Source organism: Leptonychotes weddellii, chromosome 8 (genome assembly GCF_054177405.1).
Source record: "Leptonychotes weddellii isolate Sample4059 chromosome 8, ASM5417740v2, whole genome shotgun sequence".
Classification (NCBI taxonomy): domain Eukaryota; kingdom Metazoa; phylum Chordata; class Mammalia; order Carnivora; family Phocidae; genus Leptonychotes; species Leptonychotes weddellii.
Window position 1 is genome coordinate 114,755,012 of NC_138376.1, and position 23,986 is coordinate 114,778,997.

The window sequence follows — 23,986 nt, forward strand, 5'->3', positions numbered from 1 at the left end:
CGGGGGCTCGATCTCAGGACGCTGAGATCGGGGCCTGAGCCAAAGGCAGACACTTAACCGCCTGAGCCACCCAGGTGCCCCTCCACTAGTTTTTTATTTATTTATTATTTATTTATTTATTTATTTTTAAAGATTTTATTTATTTATTTGACAGAGAGACACAGCGAGAGAGGGAACACAAGCAGGGGGAGTGGGAGAGGGAGAAGCAGGCTTCCCGCGGAGCAGGGAGCCCGATGCGGGGCTCGATCCCAGGACCCCGGGATCATGACCTGAGCCGAAGGCAGACGCTTAATGACTGAGCCACCCAGGTGCCCCTCCACTAGTTTTTTAAATCCTTAATCTTCATTTTGGTATAATTCATGTTGTTACAAAACCCCTTTATGGCCTGAAGCTAGACTGAACATCGGGGCTTGTGACTGTTATGACTTACAGTGAAGGTGTCACAGTATGTAAGTCTGAATAACCATATTTCAAAATATTTAAAATTACAGTTTTGCAAGGTAGAGGGATTCTTTTAGCTAGATTTTGCTTTAAGGATTGAGAAAATTACAGTTCACTTAAGAAATGATTAACAAGCATCCCGTGTTTGTTTTTCTCATACATTTCAGTTCGTACCTCACTCTCTCCTGACAGTAGAGACCGGGATCTGCTTAGGTGCCGGCACTTGGAGAGGATTCTTGGATATGTTACAGCTACACCTAAAGCATCAATGAATGGAAGAAAAAAAAGTTGCTTAAAAAGTGGTATAAAATGATACGGTGAAATAGTTATTGTTTGGGTGTTAAACTTATAATTTATACCGTAGTTTTACTTCAGTTTGCAATGAGTCCCCCAAAGCTAGAATACTATAGCATGGGGTGTATAGGGAAAGAATCACAGGAACAGAGGCATTTCTTCAAGAAAGCAGCTGAGTTATTCTGAGTAATACCAAGATTTTAATGATGCTAATGTACAGGGAAATGTTTTGGAAACTGTGTGAACCTGGTATGTGTACTGATTTCTTATCCACCACACAAAACTTAACTCTGCTTTTCCTAGTTGGAGCTACGTCAGTATTTCGTTTGGAACGTGTTTGGGTGTTCAGTGGAGCTTAATGCAGATCAGGTTCAGTTAAATGAGTAAGACCATAAACTTGCCGAGGCAGTAGCACCCATATCGTGGAAGCCTTGAATGTCAGTTTAGCAGTTTGACATTGTTCTGTTGTTAAGAGGGAACATAGGAAAGGTTTTGATTAGGAGAAAGACAGGAGTGTTAGGTTCCTGGAAAGTTTGATTTCTCAGTAGTGCATCTGATTATTTGGGGGGAGGAAGACCCGTTGGAAGGCCATCACTACAGTCCAGACGAAAGGTAACAAAAGCCCGAGCAAATAGGCCAGGTGTAAAAATATACTAGGTGTAGAAGTGGAAACGGATACAAGAAGCATATCGTTGGAGGGACTGAGAGCTTGACTGAATCTCCGGGAGGAAGAGGATGAGTGAAGGTGCTGGGAGGTTGGTGTGGTCGTTAACAGGCGAGAGTGGGGAAGAGCTGGGTGTACAGAATAGGAGCCCACTTGACGATGTGCAGAGATCGAGGTCCTGTCCAGACATTCTTGTGGAGCTGAACAGCCAGGGACTAGAGCATGGTGGCCTCTGATGTAGAGAAGCCCCCAAGTGGGGGAGATATGTTCTGAGACTTCCTCATCATTGTCTTCCTGGCACCTAACCTGATGGATGGCCTTCAGTGATTGGTCAGCAGGAGGCGAGTGGAGGCAGTGGGTATAGAAAATTCATTCGAGAAGTTTGGCTGGCTCAGAAGAAGTGGAAGCAATGAATGGGTAGAGAATGGACCTCCCTCCCTTTCTTCCTTTCTTCCTTCCCCCACCTCTATCCTCTCCTCCTATCTGTTCATATCTCCCCTCCTGCTGTCCGCTCTGTGGGGAGAGCTGAATAGGTCTGTGTGCCACAAAGGAGAGAAGAAAAGAATGATGATGAAAGAAAAAATAAAAAGATAAGTAGGTGGCAAATTGCTCCTTTTTATGAAGTCTGTGTAAAAACAAAGGAAGTGTGACCTTCCCTCTTTGGAGAATGGAAAGTACTTAAAGCTTGGGTGGCTTTTCTGGTCCTCCTGTTAGCAGGAGGACGTCATATTTACAGCAGGCGAAAGTCATCCCACAGGGTTTGTTTTTCTGCCTTTATCAGCGTGCTGTTTGCTGAAAAGGAGGATAATTGTGCAAAGAAATAGAAGAAACACCCAAATAATTAGGTTTGAGACCCCAGACATGCTAAATAGCAGGTCATAAGGCACAGTCAGAAAGCATATAATGGGAAAAATTTCCAGTGTCCCTGCATGTCCCTTCATGTGGACATTGTTGGAAGCAGGTGGTTTTAGTAGGTAATTGAATATAGGAGACTCTTAGGCAGTAGAGCAGACTGGTATGGGATGAGTTTGGGAGGTAGAAATTGTGGCTTTGCCATTTACTAGCCATGTGACTGGGAGCAAGTTACTTAATCTCTCCGAGCCTCAGTTTCTCCATGTGTAAAAAGAAGGCACACATAATCTCTACCTTTGAATGTCCCAGTGAGAACTATGGGAAATAATTTTTTAAAAACGTATTCAACAAATATTTATTGAACACCTACTATGTGCTAGGCAGTGGGGCTGCTGCAGTGAAGAAAACAGGTGAAGCACCTGCCCCCATGGAGCTTGCATTCTGCAGGGTCCAGGAGGGCTTAATACATTTCTCAAAAGGTAGTATTTATCAAGCACCAAGCATAATACCTGGCTGTGCTTAATATGAGCCAACACTGTCGACATCACGGAGGGCAGAATGTTCTCCTCTTTCTATGATGACAAATGGGTAGTGCTTCCATTGACAAATGAATTTTAAAACGGGTGAGTATTTTTAATTTGGGAGAGGAAATCCCTTAGTGCTATTGGTGTGTGCATGTCAACTGAACAGTTTTACATGTTGATATTAATCAGTGATAATCGTTTCTCTGCCTAGGAAATTCTGATTACTGTAAAAGGGCCTGGGTACTGATTTTCATATATTGTGATTCTTCTACCTATTAAATAGTAAGCACGAAGGAAGAACATCAGTTTTCTGACATCTGATAGCTTTGACCCAGGCTTTTCTCTAAACCCCTTCTCCTCCCCGTTGCGTCCCACATCTCAGGAACAAGACAATATTGAGAAGGCAATACTGGAAGAAGAGTATTGATTTTGTAGGAAATATACTACAGGATAGTTTTCTTTTAAAAAAAAAAAGATTTTAATCAAAAGAGGATCACTGTTCAGTCATTTGGTATGGTTAGTGTTGTTGTCTTAGAGCATAGGTATTAGAAAGGTAAATATGAATGGGTTTGAGAACATGCCTTGCACCTACCTGCTCCTGCAAACTTCAGGAATTTGAAAGTTGATGGTAGTCACCTGAGAGCCAGCAGGATCCAGGTCGTGCAGAGCTGCCACGATGGCTTATTAATAATTACAGAAGGGAAAGCATAGGTGGGAAGGAGGCAAACCCCAGTGGCTCAGCCACTGCAGGAGTATACCTGTTTTGGGGAACTATCTGCAAACCTCTTAGCCAAAGGCAATCCATTAAACCTACCCACTCAGTCCTAGGATTCCCTTTGGCAAAAGGAGGCATTCTTCAAGAGGGAACATGGGACCTGCCCTCGTCCATTAAAAATAAACCTCTTATTTTTCCAGAAGCCAGACAAGCTTTGTGTAATTATAGTCTAGAGAGGTAAATGTGATCCCACATTTAAACCTACACCCATCAAAACACTTGACTTAACTGACCAAGCGAGTCTGGCCAGGGCTCCAGAGAGAGACACTGGCCTTGGTGTTTAGTTCTAGGGCATCCCAGAAGCCGTTTCCTTGTGCCCTCCGCTGGTCCACTGCACCATAACTCACTCTCAGACCTGGACATGACATCTGGACAGACGAGAGGCGAGATACTTCCTTCTTTACCCTCTCAAATTGCTTGTTTTCAAGAAAAAGGGTGAAATGAAGCAAGCTCTTTGAGGTTTCCCTGAAAACTTGGCATTGACTGCAACTAGTTTTTTTTTTTTTTTTCTTTTTAAAGTGTCTTTTAGGTCCTGTTCAGTAACCTCCCCCAGTTGTATGCTCTTTTTGAGGGATTCTCAATGAAAGAGTAATGGGTTTTACAACAGTCCACAAAACACTCTCCGTTTTGCTCAACTGGTAGATAGATTTTAAAAATAGCTCTTGAATTTTGCAGTGTGGTATGCCATGTGTGAGCTCCCGGGACAACATGTGTCCTGCACATCGCAAAACCCTTCACAAGTGTTACCTCGTTAAGCTGCACAGGATCTGACAGGTGGCTGGCTCCTCCATGCCTTGCAGGGAAAGAGGACCACTGCACATGCTCTGTCAGCTCAGAACAGTGGCTTTGTTGTCTTGGGTTGTGCTGCCTCAAGAGAGGATGAGTCTTCCTTGAATTGCCAGTGGAATAGTTAGATCCCCCAATATCTTTTCTGGGACACAGATAATTATGGAGTAAGATTCAGTACCACCTGTAGCTACTTCAGATTTTTGCCAGACAAGGCCAGTTCTTGATAGCAGGATCAGAAACAGGCAGGAGAGACTGGTCCTTGGATGTAGATCTGCCCACTTGGGGGAGGCCTCGTGGTTTGGATTGACTAGAGAGGCTCAGGTCTTCAGTAGGAAGTTTAAGTCTGGGCAAGCAGCAGGTGATGGGGGTCTTCAGGGCAGCCCCAGGAAAATGAGAGCAGCCTGAATTGGGATGTGTATCTTTTGTTAGATCTGTGAGCAGGTGGACAGGACTCCGTTGCCAGGCTGACCATGGATGGGGCAGAAACCCTGTCTTGGGAGGAGACTGGGATTATTGTACAGTTATCAGAACAAAGCTTTGAGAGGGAAGACAACAGCAAAGCAAAAACACACGGGAACAGGCTAAGGAGTAGGGAAGGAGGATGGGGACTCAGAAAACTAGAGGTGGCCTGGTCATCAGCACTGGGGCACTGACCGGAGGAGCCAATAGATGCTAGCATAGCAATTAAGAGTATGTATCCTGGAATCAAAGAGACTCTGCACCTTCTAGCATGTGGTCTTGGGGAAGATACTTAGTCTCTGTGCCTCAGTCTCCTTGTTGGTCACATGGAAATAGTAAAACGTCCTACTTTATGAGGTTTTTTAAAAGATGAAATAATATATGTAAAGTGCCTTAGAATGGTATGTGGCATCAAGTAGCATTTGATAAACATCAGCAGTGATGGCAGTGAAGATGATGATGATGGTAATCATGTTGATGATGATGAATCAGAAAGTACCGAAGAAGTGCCTGCTCCTCAAGGAGGAGTCGGCCCCAGAACATGTACTCAGTTTATAGGTGGTGATCCAGTGACTTCCAGAAGGGATGGGAAATGGGATGCAGGGTGAGAACTAGCCTCGTGGCTTTGGTGAGCACTTGGTAAATACTTGGTGTTAAAGGGGTGTATTGACCAGGTAGCCCCAAAGAGTTTGTTACTGTTCTTTCTATAGTTATTTGATGATACGTTGGTGTGGATAATTGAGTCAGTCAGTTCAATTTTTAAAATATGAACCATTTGAATATAATTATTTCAAAGAGGATTTTTAAGAAAATAAGTATATGCTTTTATGTATTCCCAGCCCACTCTGTTCAGTTTTTCCGTTGGTTGACTGCTCAGGATAAGCAGGGACAAATGGCAGCCTCTGTGATCCTTAACAAAACCCTTGACATGTGTGGTGGAAGATATATATAGAACTTAACATGGTTTCTGTCTTTGTTTTGCCTTACTGCTCAACACACTCTCTTTCTTTTGCTTTGTGGATCAAATTATGACAGTGTCAGAACCCAGGAATTAAAAACATAACAAAAGTTTTAATTCAATCGATAAATGTGTATTGATTTCCCATTATGTGCAGGGTATTAAGCTTTCTGTGCTATGGTCTCTCTACTCCAGTCTCCTCTGCCACCTTTCATTCATTTATTCACCCAGCAAATATTTATTATGGGGTTATTTAGTCTTTGCCAGGCACTTTGCAAGGTCTTGGGTTTCGACGGAGCCACCTCAGTGATGATACCATATCATTACTGGGATTGCATCTTCTTTTTAAGAGATCTGTCTGTGACATTCAAGACTCTTACTGTGTTGATTCTCAAGGTAGAAGTCATGGCTCTAGGTTCATTCCAGCCTTTTTAGAGGGACATGTAGTAGTCAGGGACACAGCCCTTCTCTACAGTTTCCCAGGCAATTGGTCGTCGTATTTGGACTCACTCCTTTTTTTTTGTGCTGCTCCGAATGCTAAGAAAGGGCCATCCATCTGTTTTCTGCCCTTTGAGACCAGGTCCTGATAATGTTTCCTGTTTGCACTCTTCTGAAGTTTTTGTTTGCTTTTCCTGCGGAAAAATTGTTATCTGCTAGGGGAAAATTGGCTTACTATTTGTGAACATGCACATTTTTTGTGCATATAATATGTATCATCTTATACGAAGTAACCATTTTCTCATTAGCAACCTGATGATATTTATGTGATTGAGGCTAGTTAACAGATGACAAGAAGATACTTCCAATTCTTTCTTTTTGTGCTACAGAAAAGGAGAATTTGACAGGGCGGTTTAAGAAAGAGGGAAAGTAAAGCAAAATTTCTGTGAGGAAAATTCTAAATTATTGACATTTTTGAAACCTTAGCAGTATAATGCAGTTTAAAACAACAAAGTACTGGGTGCCTGGGTGGCTCAATCATTAAGTGTCTTGCCTTCTGCTCAGGTCATGATCCCAGGGTCCTGGGATCGAGCCCCTCATCAGGCTCTCTGCTCAGCGGGAAGCCGGCTTCTCCCTCTCCCACTCCCCCTGCTTGTGTTCCCTCTCTCACTGTGTCTCTCTCTCTGTCAAATAACTAAAATCTTTAAAAAACAACAACAACAACAATAAAGGACTGTGATATGTATGTGTTGAATAATGTATCTTTAAATGACAAATGCTCCACAAAGGTCTGTTTGTAGAAAAGAAATTGGTCAGCATGTGTGATTAATAAAAAAATCCATATAGGGGCGCCTGGATGGCACAGTTGGTTAAGTGTCCAACCGTTGGTTTCAGCTCAGGCCAGCATCACAGGGTCCTGGGATCGAGCCCTGTATGGGGCTCCACATTCAGTGTGGAGTCTGCTTGAGATTCTCTCTCTCCCTCTCCCCCTCCCACTCATGCTCTCTCTCAAATAAATAAATCTTTTTAAAAAAATCCATATGCATCTCTTATGCTTTGAATATTCTACATCCCCATTATGGTATAGAATCTTGATAGTGTGTCATGTATATGGATAAAGTTTGAACCAAGTCTGACTCTAGGTCTATAACTTTAGGAAAAAACACATTTTATTTTATTTTATTTTTTATTTATTTATTTATTTATTTTTAAAGATTTTATTTATTTATTTGAGAGAGAGAATGAGATAGAGTATGAGAGGGGGGAGGGTCAGAGGGAGAGGCAGACTCCCTGCTGAGCAGGGAGCCCGATGTGGGACTCGATCCCGGGACTCCAGGATCATGACCTGAGCCGAAGGCAGTCGCTTAACGACTGAGCCACCCAGGCACCCAAAAAACACATTTTAAATAGAAACATTTTTGTTTTGCTTTCTGATTGTAAAAGTAGTACATATATATTGTAGAGAAATAAGAAAATAGAGAAGGTCCTGAAAAAGAAAATAAAGATTATGCTTAAGCCTCCCACCCCCACCTCGGATAGAACCACATTTTGGCTTATTTCTTCCCAGACTTTTGTCTGTACATATATATTCATTCAACAGATGTTGAGTACCCCTAAGTGCCAGGCACTCTGCTGGGTACTGGGGATACACCAGGGGACAATATATACAAAATTTCCTGCTCCGGTGGAGTTTACATTCTATATATATACCCAAACTTAGTTCAAAAAGTATATATATATTCTATATATATACTTATGTACCCAAATATTAGGATCAAGCTGTATGCACAGTACGCCTGATTATATTCCTCAACCTTCTATAAGGAACACCCTTACCTTATTAACTATTCTTTAGTATTGTGATTTTTAATGAGTACATACCCTTTTTATCTTGTGAATGTTCCATAGTTTATTTATCCCCCAATTTGAGCTATTTAGGTGTTCTTCACTTTTTTTGTTATTCTAAAAGTAAATGACCATGAACATCTTTAAATGTAAATCTTCACTTTGATAACTTACTTCCTTAGGGTAGATTATTAGATATGAGTGTAGGAGGTTGGAAAGTAGGAACATTTTAAAGACTCCACAGGAGCACTGTTAAAATCTCATCTGAAAATATTATATAATTTGCACTTCTACTAGCAGCATATCTGTGGTCCTTTTTTAAATTTATGCTTCCCAGTATTTATTATCAGGAGAAAGAAAACTTTACCAATCCGGTTGGTGAAAAGTAGTTTCATAGTGTTTTAAATTGTATTTCTTTGATCATTTCTAAGAACACACATACTATTATATCTTTCTGTGACTCATCTCTTAAAAGTTATTTGCCCATTTTTTCCAATCTAAAATAGTTTTTCTTATTTATTTATCAGCACTCTTTACATATCGAGCCATTTAGTCCATTATTATGTATGTGGCAACTTTTTCCCTTGTTGGAGAATATACACTTTTTCCAACTTCTCCACCAACCAAATTATGAGAAGGGAAATGAAGGGGAGGTCCTCCTCTTGATATGAACGAGACGTTGGATTTTAAGCCAGAATCTCCCTTCCTAGCCACAGAAGCAATGGCTCCAGTGCTAGGATAGCAGTACCTACAAGCAGTAATGCCCAAGAAATACTGTTAGTTCTACAGACAAAGCTGTCTTTAGTGCCATGCAGGATGCAAGTAGGCATGTGCGCATGGGGAGTAGTTAACTCTGTACTGGCTAAATGGTATCCCACCTTGCCCCCTTCACCACTGTAGCAGTCATGGTGCATGTGGATTTAATTAGTTTCCAAAAAATGAGAGCCATTTATCGACATATATCTAAGCATACATATAGATACATTTTCAGGTTGTAGAAAGAAGAAGTTGGGTCTCTTAGTTGTGAGCAAGTGAAGAGATCCCAGCAAAGAGCTGCTGTTCTGAACAGGGAGACAGATTTATGTTTAAAACTATGCAACTAGGTAATAATTTTGATCAATGAAGTATGTTTGCTCTAGTCACGATTAAAGAAACAGATAAATCACAGTTATTTCAACATGGCACTTTGGCCACTCAATAAATCGGTATTTTAAATTTCATTTGCTTTTGAACTAAGTTCAATAATTTATAGAGTAAGTCATTCAAAGATTAATGCTCAAAAGGGAGGAAAATCACTGTACAGGAAAAGAAACATATCATTTATGCATATTACATTGAGACTTGGTCTGCCTGTGTTTCCATTGTAAACCTGACTTTTCCAGCATTTATAATGCAGCAATAAAAAAGGTTGCCCAGGGCTAGAATTTGGTACTTGTCTCGACTTTCTGATACTCCAATTTTGATTTTATCCTTCTTTCTCAAATACTGTGACCTCCATCCTGCGTTTTTAGATGTTTACATCATTAGGTAACACTATTAATTCCAAAAGCTCATTTACTTTAGAAGTACAAATTTGTGGCTCATGATTTCAGAATGCACTGGATTGTGTTTAATTCTGAGGCTTTTCAGGATGGTATAAAACTTATAAAGGTGGTTTGAAAATACAATTCAAAGAGTGAAAAAGAAGGATAGTTCAATGTCATGATAGCACCTTTTGATTTAATAGCTACAAAGACAATAATAATGCTTTAAATCATGACAAAATGTGACCCAGTCTATTAGAGTATTCATTTAAATTTGGCATCTCCAGTTTGATCAGGGTACATAATTTTTTTTTTTTTTGTAAAATCCATATTCAGACACCCAATCTGCTTACTAATCAGTTCAGATGATATTTATATGATAATATGGAGCTTTTGGTTTTTTATATTCTCAGTTATGTGTTTTTCTTATTTGGCCATGAGCTCCTGAAGGTCAGTGCCTATTCTTTATACTCTTGGTACCCAGCATATCAACTAAGTACAGAGTGGACACTTAGGAAATATTGGTCCAGTAGATGAATACGTGAACGTTTGTTCAGTTACAGGCTGTCGGATTTGTCGGCAGTGTACTAGCTTTTGAAGATTATCCATTCCAAAACATTTGAGGCATTAGGTCATTTCCCCATAAAAATGTAATGTAAAAGGTAAATGATCCCACAGCAGCTTACTTAACTTCCCACAGTTACACTCCAGAACAAGTAATACAATCACTGTAATCGGACAGAGGTCTGAACCAGTTTCTGAAAGAACCCCCATCCCAGCCTCAGATGGTCCCATGGTCCCGCTCAAGCAATAATGTAGATTTTACATATTGTAAATAATTTGTTCTCTTGTTGGTCACCTAGCTGTACTGCTCCCCGCCCCCCTTTTTTTAAATGTTAAACGCATGCCTTTCTTTGTACTTTAAAATCGTTCATCTTGGTTATCCCTTCCTAGAGCACTAAAGATGAGTCATACCAGGTTTAGGTGTGATTCCGGATCTGTTGATCCCTTCCACCTTCAGATCACTGAATCCCAGCATAGAGGCCCTTCGGAGCAGTCTTGTCGGGGGCAGAAATTCTGAAAGGGCTTCAGCATCACTTGGAAACTGGGTAGAAATGTGAATTAGTGGGCCCACTCCAGAAGGACTGAATCTGAAGCAGGGGAGGAGGCCAGCAATCTTTGTTGAATCAGCCATCCAGGTGACTATGGTGTAGTAGGTGTGGAACGGCTGTTCAAGGCCTACTGGAGCGTGCGTGGTCCCAGATGGCATCTTAATATTCGAGTCCTTTGGGCGGTGAGCTCAGTGGTGGTGTGTGCCCTAGCAGCCAGATGCCCAGTACCCTGCTGCTGTTCGTCACATTCAAGGGGCCTTGGAGCTGTCAGAAGAGTTTGGTTTAAGGTTCAGACATGGTGGTGGGGCACTGGGACCCTCGGGCCCCGTGTAGCCAAGCTGGGCTTCAGGATGGCATTGGATACGCAAGGCTGCGCATTAGAACGTTGTCAGTATTTTGTAATACCTAATAGGAAAAATTTCAACTGGATTTGAAATCTGTTACATTTTCATAAGAAATTTCACTACGACGTTAAATAAAGTGCTGTTAGCTCCTTGAACTAGGAATTGCTGTATTTCAGTGGTTATAAAAATAGCTAAGACAATATTTTTTAAAGATTTTATTTATTTGCGAGAGAGAGACAGTGAGAGAGAGCACGAGTGGGGAGGAGAGGGAGAAGCAGGCTCCCCGAGAGCAGAAAGCCCGATGTGGGGCTCCATCCCAGGACCCTGGGATCATGACCTGAGTCGAAGGCAGACGCTTAACCGACTGAGCGCCCCCAGGTGCCCCGCTAAGACAATTTTTTTTAATCACTTTGTTGTGTGAATAAAATTCCTTGTTAGTAATCACTACCCATAGCATTAAAAGCTCATCATTAAGAGTTTCTAGCTAATGTAGTTTATAGTCATTTCAAGTATATAACCTAAATTTTTAAAAAGTTATTTTCAAGTAAGGAAGCGTAAGGTTCTTATTTTAAAAATGAAAAAGATTTTATTTGGAAGTTTTCTACTAATTGAATATTTACTATTTTCACAAATACTCTGATTTAATTTTCTTTATAATTCTTATATATCACTTACAACTGTAGTAGATGTTTTTCCACCCGGTGGTCCCAGTATGCGGGGTGCTGCACTTGTCCCTGTGCCCTGTGGGAGATGGCCCCGGGCGGCCATCTGCCCTCCCTCGGAAGCCCTCCACGTATTTGCATTTTCCTCCCCTTCTTACAACAGCCCTGCTTCTTCCAGTTGATCCTGTTCATCTGATCCCCTTTCCAGATCCCACTCTAGTGAAAGTTCTCCTGGTTTTCATTATCTCCCAGAAAATGTGGCATGCAGAGCTGAGCACAGCTATTCAGATGTCATCCGCCTGGTGCCAGAAAGAAGGAATGTTATAGGACCTGTGATTTGGACATTGAGTGCAAATGATTCCCATGAGGGACTTTAGAAATCACTAGAATTTAAGCTCCCTGAAGGCAGTGACTCTCCTTTTCATTGTTTTACCCTTGACTAGAACAGTGCTTACTTAGCACATAGTATGTCCTCATTGAATAGTTGTAAAATTAAGGAATGGTTAGATGAAAGAGGTGGGGAGAGACAGAAAGTGAAAGTAGTGCTCCCATATAGTTGGGTCTGTTGACTTTTGTGTCATCATGCCCGTCAATTCCAGTCAGTGACCAGTTGTACTCAGAAGACCATTTGGTGAGTGTGGATCACTCCACACTCTGTTGTCCCAACAGTGAGGTTGGATGGACTCATGGGTGGTGATACCATCCAGAGTGGCCCATGGTCGTGGTATCCACCCCTGGGATACGTATGCAGGGCCCAGTTGTTAGTGTCCATAAACCAAGTCCCACTAGTAAAATGAACAATTGAATTATACAACTTGTTAGATTTTTTTTTTTTTTTAAGATTTTATTTATTTATTTGACAGAGAGAGAGACAGCAAGAGAGGGAACATAAGCGGTGGGGAGTGGGAGAGGGAGAAGCAGGCTTCCTGCCGAGCAGGGAGCCTGACGCGGGACTCGATCCCAGGACCCTGAGATCATGACCTGAGCCGAAGGCAGACGCTTAACGACTGAGCCACCCAGGCGCCTGTTTGGTTCTTTTTTAAAGGATAATTAAAATGCCTTTACTGACACTGTGCTTTTTAATATTTACATTTAGATGACATGACCCTCTTGTGTTAGTTTTTGTTCATAGTAGAAGATGCATTCTTAAAACATGACTCATCTTCTGGAATGAACCTTTGTTATGGTTTGGTCTTACTCCTATCTTGGTGTAGTATGCTTGGTAGGTCGTTATGTACTCAACAGTGTTAAAGTTGAGCCTAAAGGATGTGATACATTGTTTCCTAAGACAGCTTAAAAGTTAAAAGAAGCATACTACCGGGGCACCTGGGTGGCTCAGTCGTTAAGCGTCTGCCTTCGGCTCGGGTCATGATCCCAGGGTCCTGGGATCGAGCCCCGCATCGGGCTCCTTGCTCAGCGGGGGGCCTGCTTCTCCCTCTCCCACTCCCCCTGCTTGTGTTCCCTCTCTCGCTGTGTCTCTCTCTGTCAAATAAATAAAATCTTTAAAAAAAAAAAAGCATACTACCTTGTTTGAAATGAGGCTCAAGAGTGCTACTCTGGACACTCTTAGATTCAAATTCTTCCTGAATTTATTTATTTATTTATTTATTTTTAAAGATTTTTATTTATTTATTTGAGAGAGAGAATGAGATAGAGCATGAGAGTGGGGAGGGTCAGAGGGAGAAGCAGGCTCCCCGCTGAGCAGGGAGCCCGATGCGGGACTCGATCCTGGGACTCCGGGATCATGACCTGAGCCGAAGGCAGTCGCTTTAACCAACTGAGCCACCCAGGCGCCCCAAATTCTTCCTGAATTTAACCAATTCATCTAACTTTTACTGACTTCCCTGTGTTTTCCCACAGTTGTGCTTCAAGATGGGAAAACTCATCCTACTGTCTCCTCAGACTGAGTTCTGCCCCTGCGCTGGGCACTCCCATGACTCCTTTCAGTTAGGTAGGGGAGTGGACAAGCTTCCTCGGTTTTCAGTAGGGGATCCCGGGACTACCTCTAGCATTAAAGGTTGAAGCCCTTTTGGGGCAAAAGGAGCCCTGCAGGGACATTGCTCCTGATGTTGGTCACTGTCATATACCGTCCTTTCTGCCAGAAGCCAGAGGAGAAATTCTCTCTCCTGGGAATAGCCGTGTGTCTTGTGAATACCTCAAAACATAACAGTATGGACGATGTCAGTCTTGTAACTGAGCATGTTTCTGTCTTTGCTTTAAATGTCAGGAAACTTAGCCCAAAATGTGTGGTCCATCTCTAGTGTAGGATCCCATCGTCTGCATTTCTTAACGAACCTAATTCCTGGACAAATTTTACCATATAATCTTGATTTCCCTCACTTCGTGTCATTTCGTTAGCTAGCTTCATCTTCTGTAATGTTGAACTTAAGTTTTGTAAGCTATCTTAAATCATTTTTTTTAAATGGTGCAGTTTAAATAAATATGTAGTGAATACTTGCATAACATAGACTAATACAGCAAGAAGATTTAATAATTTTACCACAGCGTATTAATGGCCAGGTGGAAATGGCCACTTTTGGTTTCTTATCAGTATTTCTCAAAATTTACTCACCTGTTCGTTATGGATGGCTTTTAAGGTTGAAGTTAGTGGAATAGCATTCAACTGTGAAAACTTTTTTCTTTGGAAACTTTCTTCTTTGATGTGGGGGGAGAGGGTACTTTTCCATTCACTTTCACTCATTAGAATCAATTTCATATGCCAGGCCATGAGCTTATGGGTGCCTGAAAAATGGCTAACATTTCCTGTTTCACGTGTGAATGATTTGGGTGAAACCAGTCATTAAAATGTGAAAAGGGGGGCACCTGGGTGGCTCAGTTGTTAAGCATCTGCCTTTGGCTCAGGTCATGGTCCCAGGGTCCTGGGATTGAGTCCCACATCGGGCTCCCTGCTCCGTGGGAAGCCTGCTTCTCCCTCTACCGCTCCCCCTGCTTGTGTTCCTGCTCTCACTATGTCTCTCTCTGTCCAAGAAATAAATAAAATCTTTAAATAAATAAATAAATAAAATGTGAAAAGGTACAGCGTTGGAGCTAGAACTCCCAGGCCAGTGCAGATTTTATCCTAAAAGTGGCTAAACACCCCAACATTTTCTTTTTAAGTTCTTACAGATCTAAGTTGTAGATCTTTTTGAAAATACTTGCCTAATTACTTTTACTTACCCATGGAACTCTGCACCCCCAAAGCAAATCTGAAATCAAAGCGTGAAATACATGTCCCTAGACAGTGAAGTTGCAAACAAAAATTAATAGAAGAGTCAGCATTACTGGCAAAGTAATCCATTTTAAAGAAATGAAACAAATCGATGCCCATCAAGCACTTCCCTCATGCAGAGCCTGGTCATCCTTGACGGGAAGGACCCATGTGCACTTCACTGTTGTCTCTTCAAATGGGGCCTGGCACGTAAGAAGCACTGAATAGACTTTGTTGGACCGCGTGTGTGTGTCTGTGGGTACAGTGAATCCCTGTTAAGAAGGCATTTGCCGTCTAGGTGAGGGAGTAAGATACAGATAAGAGAGAAGAGTTGCTACACATAGATATACCTAGTAAATAAGCCATGTAGCTCGTTCCTGTTATGACTGAACTCAGGCTTATCATTTAAGGCATGGTCGGGCATAGAAGGTGTAATGGAAGGTGGGTTTGAAGTTGGATCTAAAGGATGACTTGGAAGGATGGACAGGAAGAAGAAGGACATCCAATTTTCTATGAGGAAAAGTGAAATATGGGGACAGCATACTCGAAGGGGACCCAGCACCTATTCTCTAAGAAGAGGGTGTCCAGGGGCGCCTGGGTGGCTCAGTCGTTAAGCGTCTGCCTTCGGCTTAGGTCATGATCCCAGAGTCCTGGGATCGGGTCCCACATCGGGCTCCCTGCTCGGCAGGAAGCCTGCTTCTCCCTCTCCCACTCCCCCTGCTTGTGTGTTCCTGCTCTCGCTGTCTCTCTCTCTGTCAAATAAATAAATCTTTAAAAAAAAAAAAAAAAAAAAGAAGAGGGTGTCCATTAGGCCAGTTGGCAGAAGGGCTTCTTTTTCAGAAATGTGGATTTTATCCTGTCAGTATTGTGTTTCTAGAATTTTGGAAAGATTTTGGAACAGAGAAAATGATACAAAGAACAAAGCCGTTAGCTTCTCAAACTAAAATGAGCATACAGAATACCCGGAGATCTTGGTAAAATGCAGATTTTGATTCTGGTCTGGGGTGAGGCCCGAACCTGCCTTTCGAAGAAGCTTCCAGGTGATTCTAATGCTCATGTTGCATGAACCACAGAAAGCAAGGACAGAGTACTTTTTTTTTTTAAGATTTTATTTATTTATTCATGAGAGACAGAGAGAGAGAGAGAGAGAGGCAGAGGGAGAGGCAGAGGCGGAGGGAGAAGCAGGTTCCCCATGGAACAGGGAGCCCGATGCGGGACTTGATCGCAGGACCCTGGGCTCATGACCTAAGCCAAAGGCAGATGCTTAACCGACTGAGCCACCTAGGTGCCCAGGACAGAGTACTATTTTAAGAAGATTTATTTGTTAGTAGTGATTGGATTGGACCCGGCTTCATCTAAGTAGGGACTGCAAGTCTAAGAGGAACCTAAAGATCACCAAATGGTCCATTTCTTTTCATTGCCATTGCAAAACCAAGCAAAGTAAAAACTGAGGTCTAAAGGTCTTACTATAGTGGGGGCAGGGTTGGAACTCCCACTCAGTACCTTCTGCTCCACTCTAGGGGGGTGGGCAGGCATCTGGGAGGTCAAGGACCTCAGAGAAGCTGATGCCTGGGAGAATGGAATGGGTTGGCTGGACACAAGAAGCCTTGTCAACAGAGAAGCAACAGTCCCTGGTAGCTGATTTGTTGGGGAGTGAGGGAACTCTGAAGAAAGTGTTGAGGTTTACATCCTGGTACAAGGAACAGATGCCCCACTGCATGCCAGAAGGGAGAAGAAGTCAGGCAAGAGGGGAGCATACTTTGCCAATTGGGAGACACCGCCACTTCATAGTCTTCTTGTAAAGTGATCAATATCACATGAGTTTTAAAATCTATCACAGGCAGCAACTTTCCCCAGCCATTTAGAGCCTGTTTCCTCCATTAATTGAACACATCAGTGATGGGATGTGTACTTTACTCGTAGGCTGAGTGTTGCCAGGCATGCGGTCCTCTGGCCTTTCCATCACCTCCTTCCTGTGCCCAGTGTGGAGGAGGAGAGCTTGGCACTGAGCTGAGCTGATAGGCGCCTGATGGTTTTCCTCTCTGCTTTTGGATTAAGAGAGGGATTTATCCCACCTGCTTTTCCAGCCTTGAAGTGCATTTGGCTTTGAGCACTGGCAGCATTAAGGGAAGGAGAAGTGTGGATTTCCACAAGAAGGTGGAAACAAAGTTGGAGTGTGGACAAGGGCGTGATATTTGTTTTCCAGGACCTTATTCTGCCCCAAGTGGGTTTTTGACTAGTGTTTTACACCACGTGCCAGAGCCTTAGTTTTATATTTGACCCAGGCCCTGTTAGTGTGACTGTAGACATGCTTGTGTGTACACCCGTGTGCACACACGTGCACAAGCAGGTGGAAGCGCACGTGTGTTCCTGTGTTTTGGTTTTGGCAAACTCCTGATTTCATCTGGAAAATTTGTTCTTTTTTTGCTTCTGTGTTAGACATCATAAACTTTGAAGGAATTACTATTTCCAAAATTGTCCCAAGTGACAGGAAATGAATTAGAGGTTTCCCTCCACCCAGTAATTTTTTGTCATCTGATGCCTTAAAAAAAAAAAAATATATATATATATATATATATATATATATATATATATATATATATATATGGAACTACAGTTCTGTTGTCTCTCTCTGTCAAAATATGTGAGATGATTTCTAAAATCATTATGGACCTTCACTATTAATCAGAAAAATGCAGGCATAGTTTTCTATGATACTCATTACTAAAATTTTTAATATCTCAAGAAATTATTTTAATATAGAGCATGACCTAATTTGAGAAATTTAAGTTTCAGTATTTCTTAAGAAGTTTCTATGTTTAGTTGTTGGGATACAACTAAAATTATTACCAGTTTTAATTTTTTGAAACTTTTGTAACATTCTTTAGAAATATCTAAAAGCAATGTATGTTTGACAAATGTGTTAAAAATTGAGGAATAGTGGCCTTTGCAGACATAACCATTGGCGTGTAAGGAATCTTTGAGATGTTTATTTTTTTCTTTTAAAGATTTTATTTACTTATATATAGAGAGCGAGCACAAGCAGGGGGAGGGGCAGACAGAGGGAGAAGCAGACTCCCTGCTGAGCAAGGGCCACCCCACCCTCCAATGTGGAACTGGATCCCAGGACCATGGGATCATGAGCTGAGCCAAAGGCAGACGTTTAACCGACTGAGCCACCCAGGCATCCCAGAGATGTTTTCTCACACATTTATGAACATGTAGATAATTTTACAACATGTAAGATCTGAAGATTGTACTTTTAAGCTGATCTTATATTAGAAAAAAATAATGAAGGTAATGCAAAATTACATGCTCTTAAAAAAAGTAAGCATAGGTAATTGCTATTAACATTTAGTGTATATCCTCTCTAACTTTTCCTTTTGCATGCACACATGCATACATGAACATATGTTGAGCTATATTTATAACTTGGTTTAGTTTCCACTGTAATACTTCATTAAGTTAGGGAGATTTCCTTAAGCATTTGTAGTGTACAAACTCACTACAGGTTTGTAATGTTTAATGATTTTTGACATTCTTTTTTAAAATTTTATTTATTTATTTTATTTTATTTTATTTATTTTTTTAACTAGGCTTCACACCCAGTGTGGAGGCCAGTGCAGGGTTTGAACTCATGACCCTGAGATCAGGACCTGAGCTGATATCAAGTCAGATGCTTAACTGACTGAGCCACCTAGGTGCCCCAATATTTGTCATTCTTACCCCTGAATCTGTGAATAGAAAAAAATGCTTATTGGTTGGTGTGACTAAGTTTGGGATGACTTGTTACACAGCAGTAGTAACTGCATCAGGTAGCACGTGTTATTAAGGAGAATCTTATTTCTCAGTGATCATCTCTTTCCATAATGTGTCCAGAAGACACAATTTTTACTATTTCCGTCAACACGATTACTTCCAAATCAGGAGTTAGATTGTGGACCGTCAGTTTTTCCCCAAATAAAGTTGTTTGAAACTGGGCAATCAGGTTGTCAATTCTTACTCAGCTAAATTTAACTCTTATTTGCAATGTTGCATTTCTCAGGTTTGATGGTTAAAGGAACAAATTTTAGTACATTATACATCAAACTATACCCCTAACCAATTTCCTAAAAAGTCCCCCAAACACAGTCTATAATTAGTAAGAGACTAACATGTGAAGCTGAATTGTTTAGCATGTTACTTCCTGGTCATCAAACATTTAATGTGGTTGTTAACAAACACCTGCTTTGTATGTGGGGAAAGGCACATTTTGCATAATGTACCATAAATGTTATGTTTATGATATGGAGTAACAAATGATGCACTCAGTAAATAAAATTTATTAGAAAAAATGTAGATAAAAACATGCAGTAAAAGAAAGTAATTTCCTATCGTAGACTATTACCTAGTAAAGTAGAGACTTAGAGCTTGAAGAACAGTTAAGAATGGAGGAGGGAGGAGAGTTAATCAGTCATTTTTTTCATTGATGGTTATGGAAGGACATGGGCTGGAGTTGGGTGTTAAAGGGACTATTTCAGAGAAAAATTCAGAGGAAGTAATGTAGTTCTGTTATCTTTCTGAGGTTCCCACCCTGACTCTGAACAGGAAGATTTAGGATGAAAAACTGCAAACTATACCTTTGCTTACTTCCTGCTGTTTAAGTTTTTTTTTTTTTTTTAAAGATTGTTTTATTTATTTATTAGAGAGAGAGCATGAGATGAGGGAAGGTCAGAGGGAGAAGCAGACTCCCCGCCGAGCATGGACTCCAGGATCATGACCTGAGCCAAAGGCAGTCACTTAACCAACTGAGCCACCCAGGCGCCCTAAGTTTATAAATTTCTCTATGTGATGCTAAGAGGTTAGGTATCAGGGCATCTTGACTGGTCTCTTAAGTACAAGGAACCTCCCAAATACGTGTCTCACATGTTGCTTACACCTGAGTCTGATGTCATACCAATTGGACTTGGAATGTAACTCGAACAATTCCATATGTTGCTTTGTAAAAATGGTGTATCAAGTCTGGGACAGAAATCTAAATTTGTCCATTATGAACAAAGGTGGCAATAAAAACCAGGAGGATGTTAAGCGAAGAGAAGTTCTATGAGTCTTTACACCACTCTGGTTATTTTTTCATAACAGATAAGGCCCTGGGACTAGGGTTGAGTGAGTTTCCAATCCATTAAAGTATTTTTCTTTTTCGATCTACTTGTCCAAAATCATCCTGTTCTTAGATTACTCACCCAGCACATTCATTTTATAGTCAATATACGTACTGGATTCCCATTACTTATTTACATTTATAAATGTAGTCTGAGTTATACTCATTTTAATGTTTCATTGCTAAGTTTTTAAAATATTGGCCTAGTTTTGTAATCATGCTAGTAATAAAATAGGCAGCTTTAATACATTGAACAGTTAAATGAGAATTCCTAACTTGAGATGATCTGCTCCCACATCCTGAATGTCAGCTGAGACTAACAAAACCATCTTCATATGGTGCATGTGCAGACCTGAAGAATGTAACAGTTATTAAGAACACGATAGGATTATTGGAAAACTCATGATTAACCTGATATTTCAAACTTGTATTCTTAGTGATAACTCACTCCTTCCTCTAAAACTGCCTGTCAGCCTGCATATGATATAATCAGCTGGGGACCACCCTGGATTGTACACCATACTTTGATGAGGACCTCCACTTTAGCATCTATTTGGATTTAGAATTATTCTCTACTTGTGAAAAATACCAGTGTCGTACTCTGTGCTGTGTTCACTAGTGTGGCTCTTATTTTCCCATAGTATATTCTAGCACTTCTAATAGTGCAATTTCCTATTTTGCTGCCAATGCTTATTTCAATATATTATTTTCATATAGGTCACCGGTTTACCTCTCTTTCTCTCTCTCTCTCTTTTACCAAAGGGGAAATGGAGTTTTTAACTATAAAATGGTTTTATCTCTAAAATGATTCCTTTCTTTATGACTTGATGATTTTTGATAATGTCATGCATATATTTCATCTATTAACTGGATGCTGAGAGTTGTTTTTTAAATTTCCAGCTGGGCCAATTCATTTGTATTTATAGGAGCATGGTGATTTCTAGGGTTGCACGATAATATCAAGTGAGCTTTCCACCTTCCTAAAGACACTTACACCTAGCCCTGCGTTATGAAATACTCTGAGTACATTTAGAATTTAAAAATCAGATTGGAACTCCAATATTATTGAAAAAGAACACAACGGGATCCGCGTAAGTTCTGTCTCCCAGTGAGGGTCGAATCACATCCAGAGAATTATTTCACCATTAACTGTCTATGCCCTTCAGTTGGATTGTGCTTTTTTCTTCTGCAGTAAAATTGTAAGCAGTGTCAAGCAGTGAAGTTTGGGAAGCAGTTCCATTTTAAGACCAGAGTTCTCATTTTGAAAGCACTTCAGTTTTTCCAGAAAAATCTCTTTATCTCCACCATCTCCTCCCACTGTATCCTAGTGTTTCCCAAATCCCCCCATCTCTGCTTACATATCTGTTTGTCTTTCTGGTGTATGCCACGCTGGGAAGTCTCATCAAACCCGCATCTGTTCTCTTTTAGGAGAAACCTGATTCCAGCCCCACGTCACTTCAGCTGCGGTCCCAGATCGAAGTAAGCACAATGACTTTAATCATCTATTTTTGCTTCTGCTTTTTTTTTTTTAAGTGATATTCTGTACAAATGAGAGCCTGCTGCTCTGTACCTCTTTCTCCTAGGAGTCGCTTGGCTTCTGCAGCGCCGTGTCAACACCAGAAGTGGAGAGAAAGTAAGTCTCCTTCCTACTGCCCGGGATCAGAATTTCTAAGGAGGTCCATCCTGGCGAAAGTCGAATGGGTGATCATGTTGTGTCTGTGCTGTGGAGCATGATGTCATTTTCCTTGCATGGGGTGTGTGTGTGTGTGTGTGTGTGTGTGTGTGTGTGTGTACATACATGTAGGTGGATAAGAGTGGTTTGTAATTCAGTTGGTGAAGACTAAGGATTCCACAAGAGTTACTGGTTTCACACTGCTTATTGTGAGTGAGCCCTAAATAAATATCTGGAAATGAACATAGAGAAAGGAAAAGGACAGGTCCACCAAGATGGGTTTTCTTCTTTTAAAATAATTTCTGATACAGGGTGAAAGTCATAAAGAAGCAAGGTACAAAAATACAATATATTCCAGAATAAAACAATGTAAAACAACAACAACAAAAAAAACCTCCTCTGTGCATTTGGCTTTGGTGGGTGCCCTTAAAACAAAAATAAATGCTTGTGACAAGATGGTAAATGCTTACTTACTTTTCCTGTTAAAGGTGGTATTTTTGCTGCTTTGTCCTGACGTGGGCCCTGTAATCTTTACTCTCATGGAAGATAATTCTATATCTTATATCTGCAGTGTGTTTTTTTAGGCAACTTTAAAAAAACAAAGTGAAAACAAAGCAAATGGGTTTTCTTTTGTTTTCTACAACCTTTTCCATTTTTTCTTTATTCCATCATAATTACCCTAGAATGTTCTAGTTACGGTCTTCGAGGTAAAGAAATTTTAAGAAAGTCCTCATCTTTAAACAGACACTTCCTTTGGCACGGAGCCGCTTACACTGTTTGGTGCCAAGAGAAGCATAGAAGTGGTTTAGGAATAAGGTATTTCTGGAATGAAAAGAGCGCGTTGGGAGAGCGTGTGTGTGCTTTACAGCACAGCTCTGCCTAATCCATCCACGTGTGTGTGCTGCTCGCCGGGAGGCAGCGTCAAGGAGGGAAGACTGCTTTGCCAAGGCTTCGGTTCTCAAGTGGTGGAGCCAATTTGGTTCAGGACTGAGGAACACTGGGGGTGGCGAGCCAAAAGCAAACCAAGGCCATTGCCCATTCAAGGTTAGAGAATACATGCGCAATTACTGTGTCTCTCCTTTGTCTTCGTTTCATGTAAGCTCCTAGCAGCTTAGTAGTGTGGAGGCTGAAGGAACTCAGAGATGGGAGTTGACATTGATTTGGAAATTTAAGGTACTGTGGCAATAAATTGAGTTGAGTGTGGGCAGAAGCCTGGAGTTAATGGACTGGAGGTTCTTCTGACCTAATTTGCTACCTATTTGGCATGATTCAGGCTGAGAACTCAGGTGTTCTTCAGAATCTGAGTCCTTTGGGAAACAAGAAATGTTTGCCTTTTCTCCTAAGAGGAAGTGACTCACCAAATTTGTACTAACCTTAGTTAGGCTGGGTATTTCTTCTCCCCACCCCAGTTGTGGGTAGTCATTCTTTCCGTGTTTATATCCTTCACTTAGTAAAATGTGGCGTAGCTCTTGTGGCCAAGAGAGAGACTCTCAGCCTCCTCTGAGGTTAACAAAAAATTTGAACACACACAACACACAGTGCTGTTGACAGCCCCAACCTCTCCATGTATAAATCTGCCATTTTGCTCTGTTCTTTTAAGTGGTTTACTTGAACTTGGATGTTTCTAAGTAACCTAAGAGTTGTAATCCATTTTGTCCTGTATTTCCTTATCAATGCTTTTTGAGAATTATGGTACTCTTGTTTTTCTTATTTTTAAAAAAACTTTTGAAAAATGTTAAACTTACAGCAAAGTTGCAAGAGTTGTGCAGTGAACCTCTATATAACTTAGACTTAGCAGTTTGCACACTCTTACTTTCCCTCCTGGACACACACACGTACACATATAATATTGTTAAGTACGATTATTGAAGAATGATTGGAGAGTAAGTTACAAACTCTGTGACTCTCACTTCTCAATACCTCAGCATGTATCTCCTAAGGACAAGGACCTTCTCTTACAGAACTCCACAGTATAATTACCAAATAGGAATTTTAATAGTGATTTTCCTAATGTACAGTTCATGTTTGAGTTTCTCTGATTGCCGCAGTAGTGTTTCTTACAGCACTTTTTTTTTCAACCCAACACTTAAAAAAATGACTCATCACATTCACATGTCCTCTCTCTTGTCATATTTAATCTGAAAGGATTTCTTGGCCTTTCTTTGTCTTTTATGATACTGATGGGTTTTTTAAGAGGGTAGGCTAGTTGTTTGGTGAGATATTCCTCTATCTGGGTTTCTTCTTAGGATTCGGGTAATGCATTTTTGATGTTGTGTTCTTTCCGGG

The 23,986-nt window shown here is 41.0% G+C and overlaps 1 protein-coding gene and 1 long non-coding RNA gene across 9 annotated transcripts in view; one reads left to right on the forward strand and one right to left on the reverse strand.

The window, feature by feature from the left end:
• The window catches only part of SASH1 (SAM and SH3 domain containing 1), a 234,878-nt gene that overhangs the window by 108,742 nt on the left and 102,150 nt on the right, over positions 1 to 23,986 (forward strand). For 4 of the 7 annotated variants that reach the window (XM_081829122.1, XM_081829119.1, XM_081829120.1 and 1 more), the window contains exons 3-4: positions 21,457 to 21,507; positions 21,612 to 21,661. The exons of the other annotated variants lie outside the window; for them this stretch is intronic. In XM_081829122.1, the coding sequence (XP_081685248.1) occupies positions 21,457 to 21,507; positions 21,612 to 21,661 (101 nt within the window). The remainder of the gene's footprint in view (positions 1 to 21,456; positions 21,508 to 21,611; positions 21,662 to 23,986) is intronic. 7 annotated transcript variants of the gene reach the window in all.
• LOC145723132 (uncharacterized) overlaps positions 1 to 23,986 on the reverse strand; it is a 217,110-nt gene that overhangs the window by 63,935 nt on the left and 129,189 nt on the right. The window lies entirely within an intron of this gene.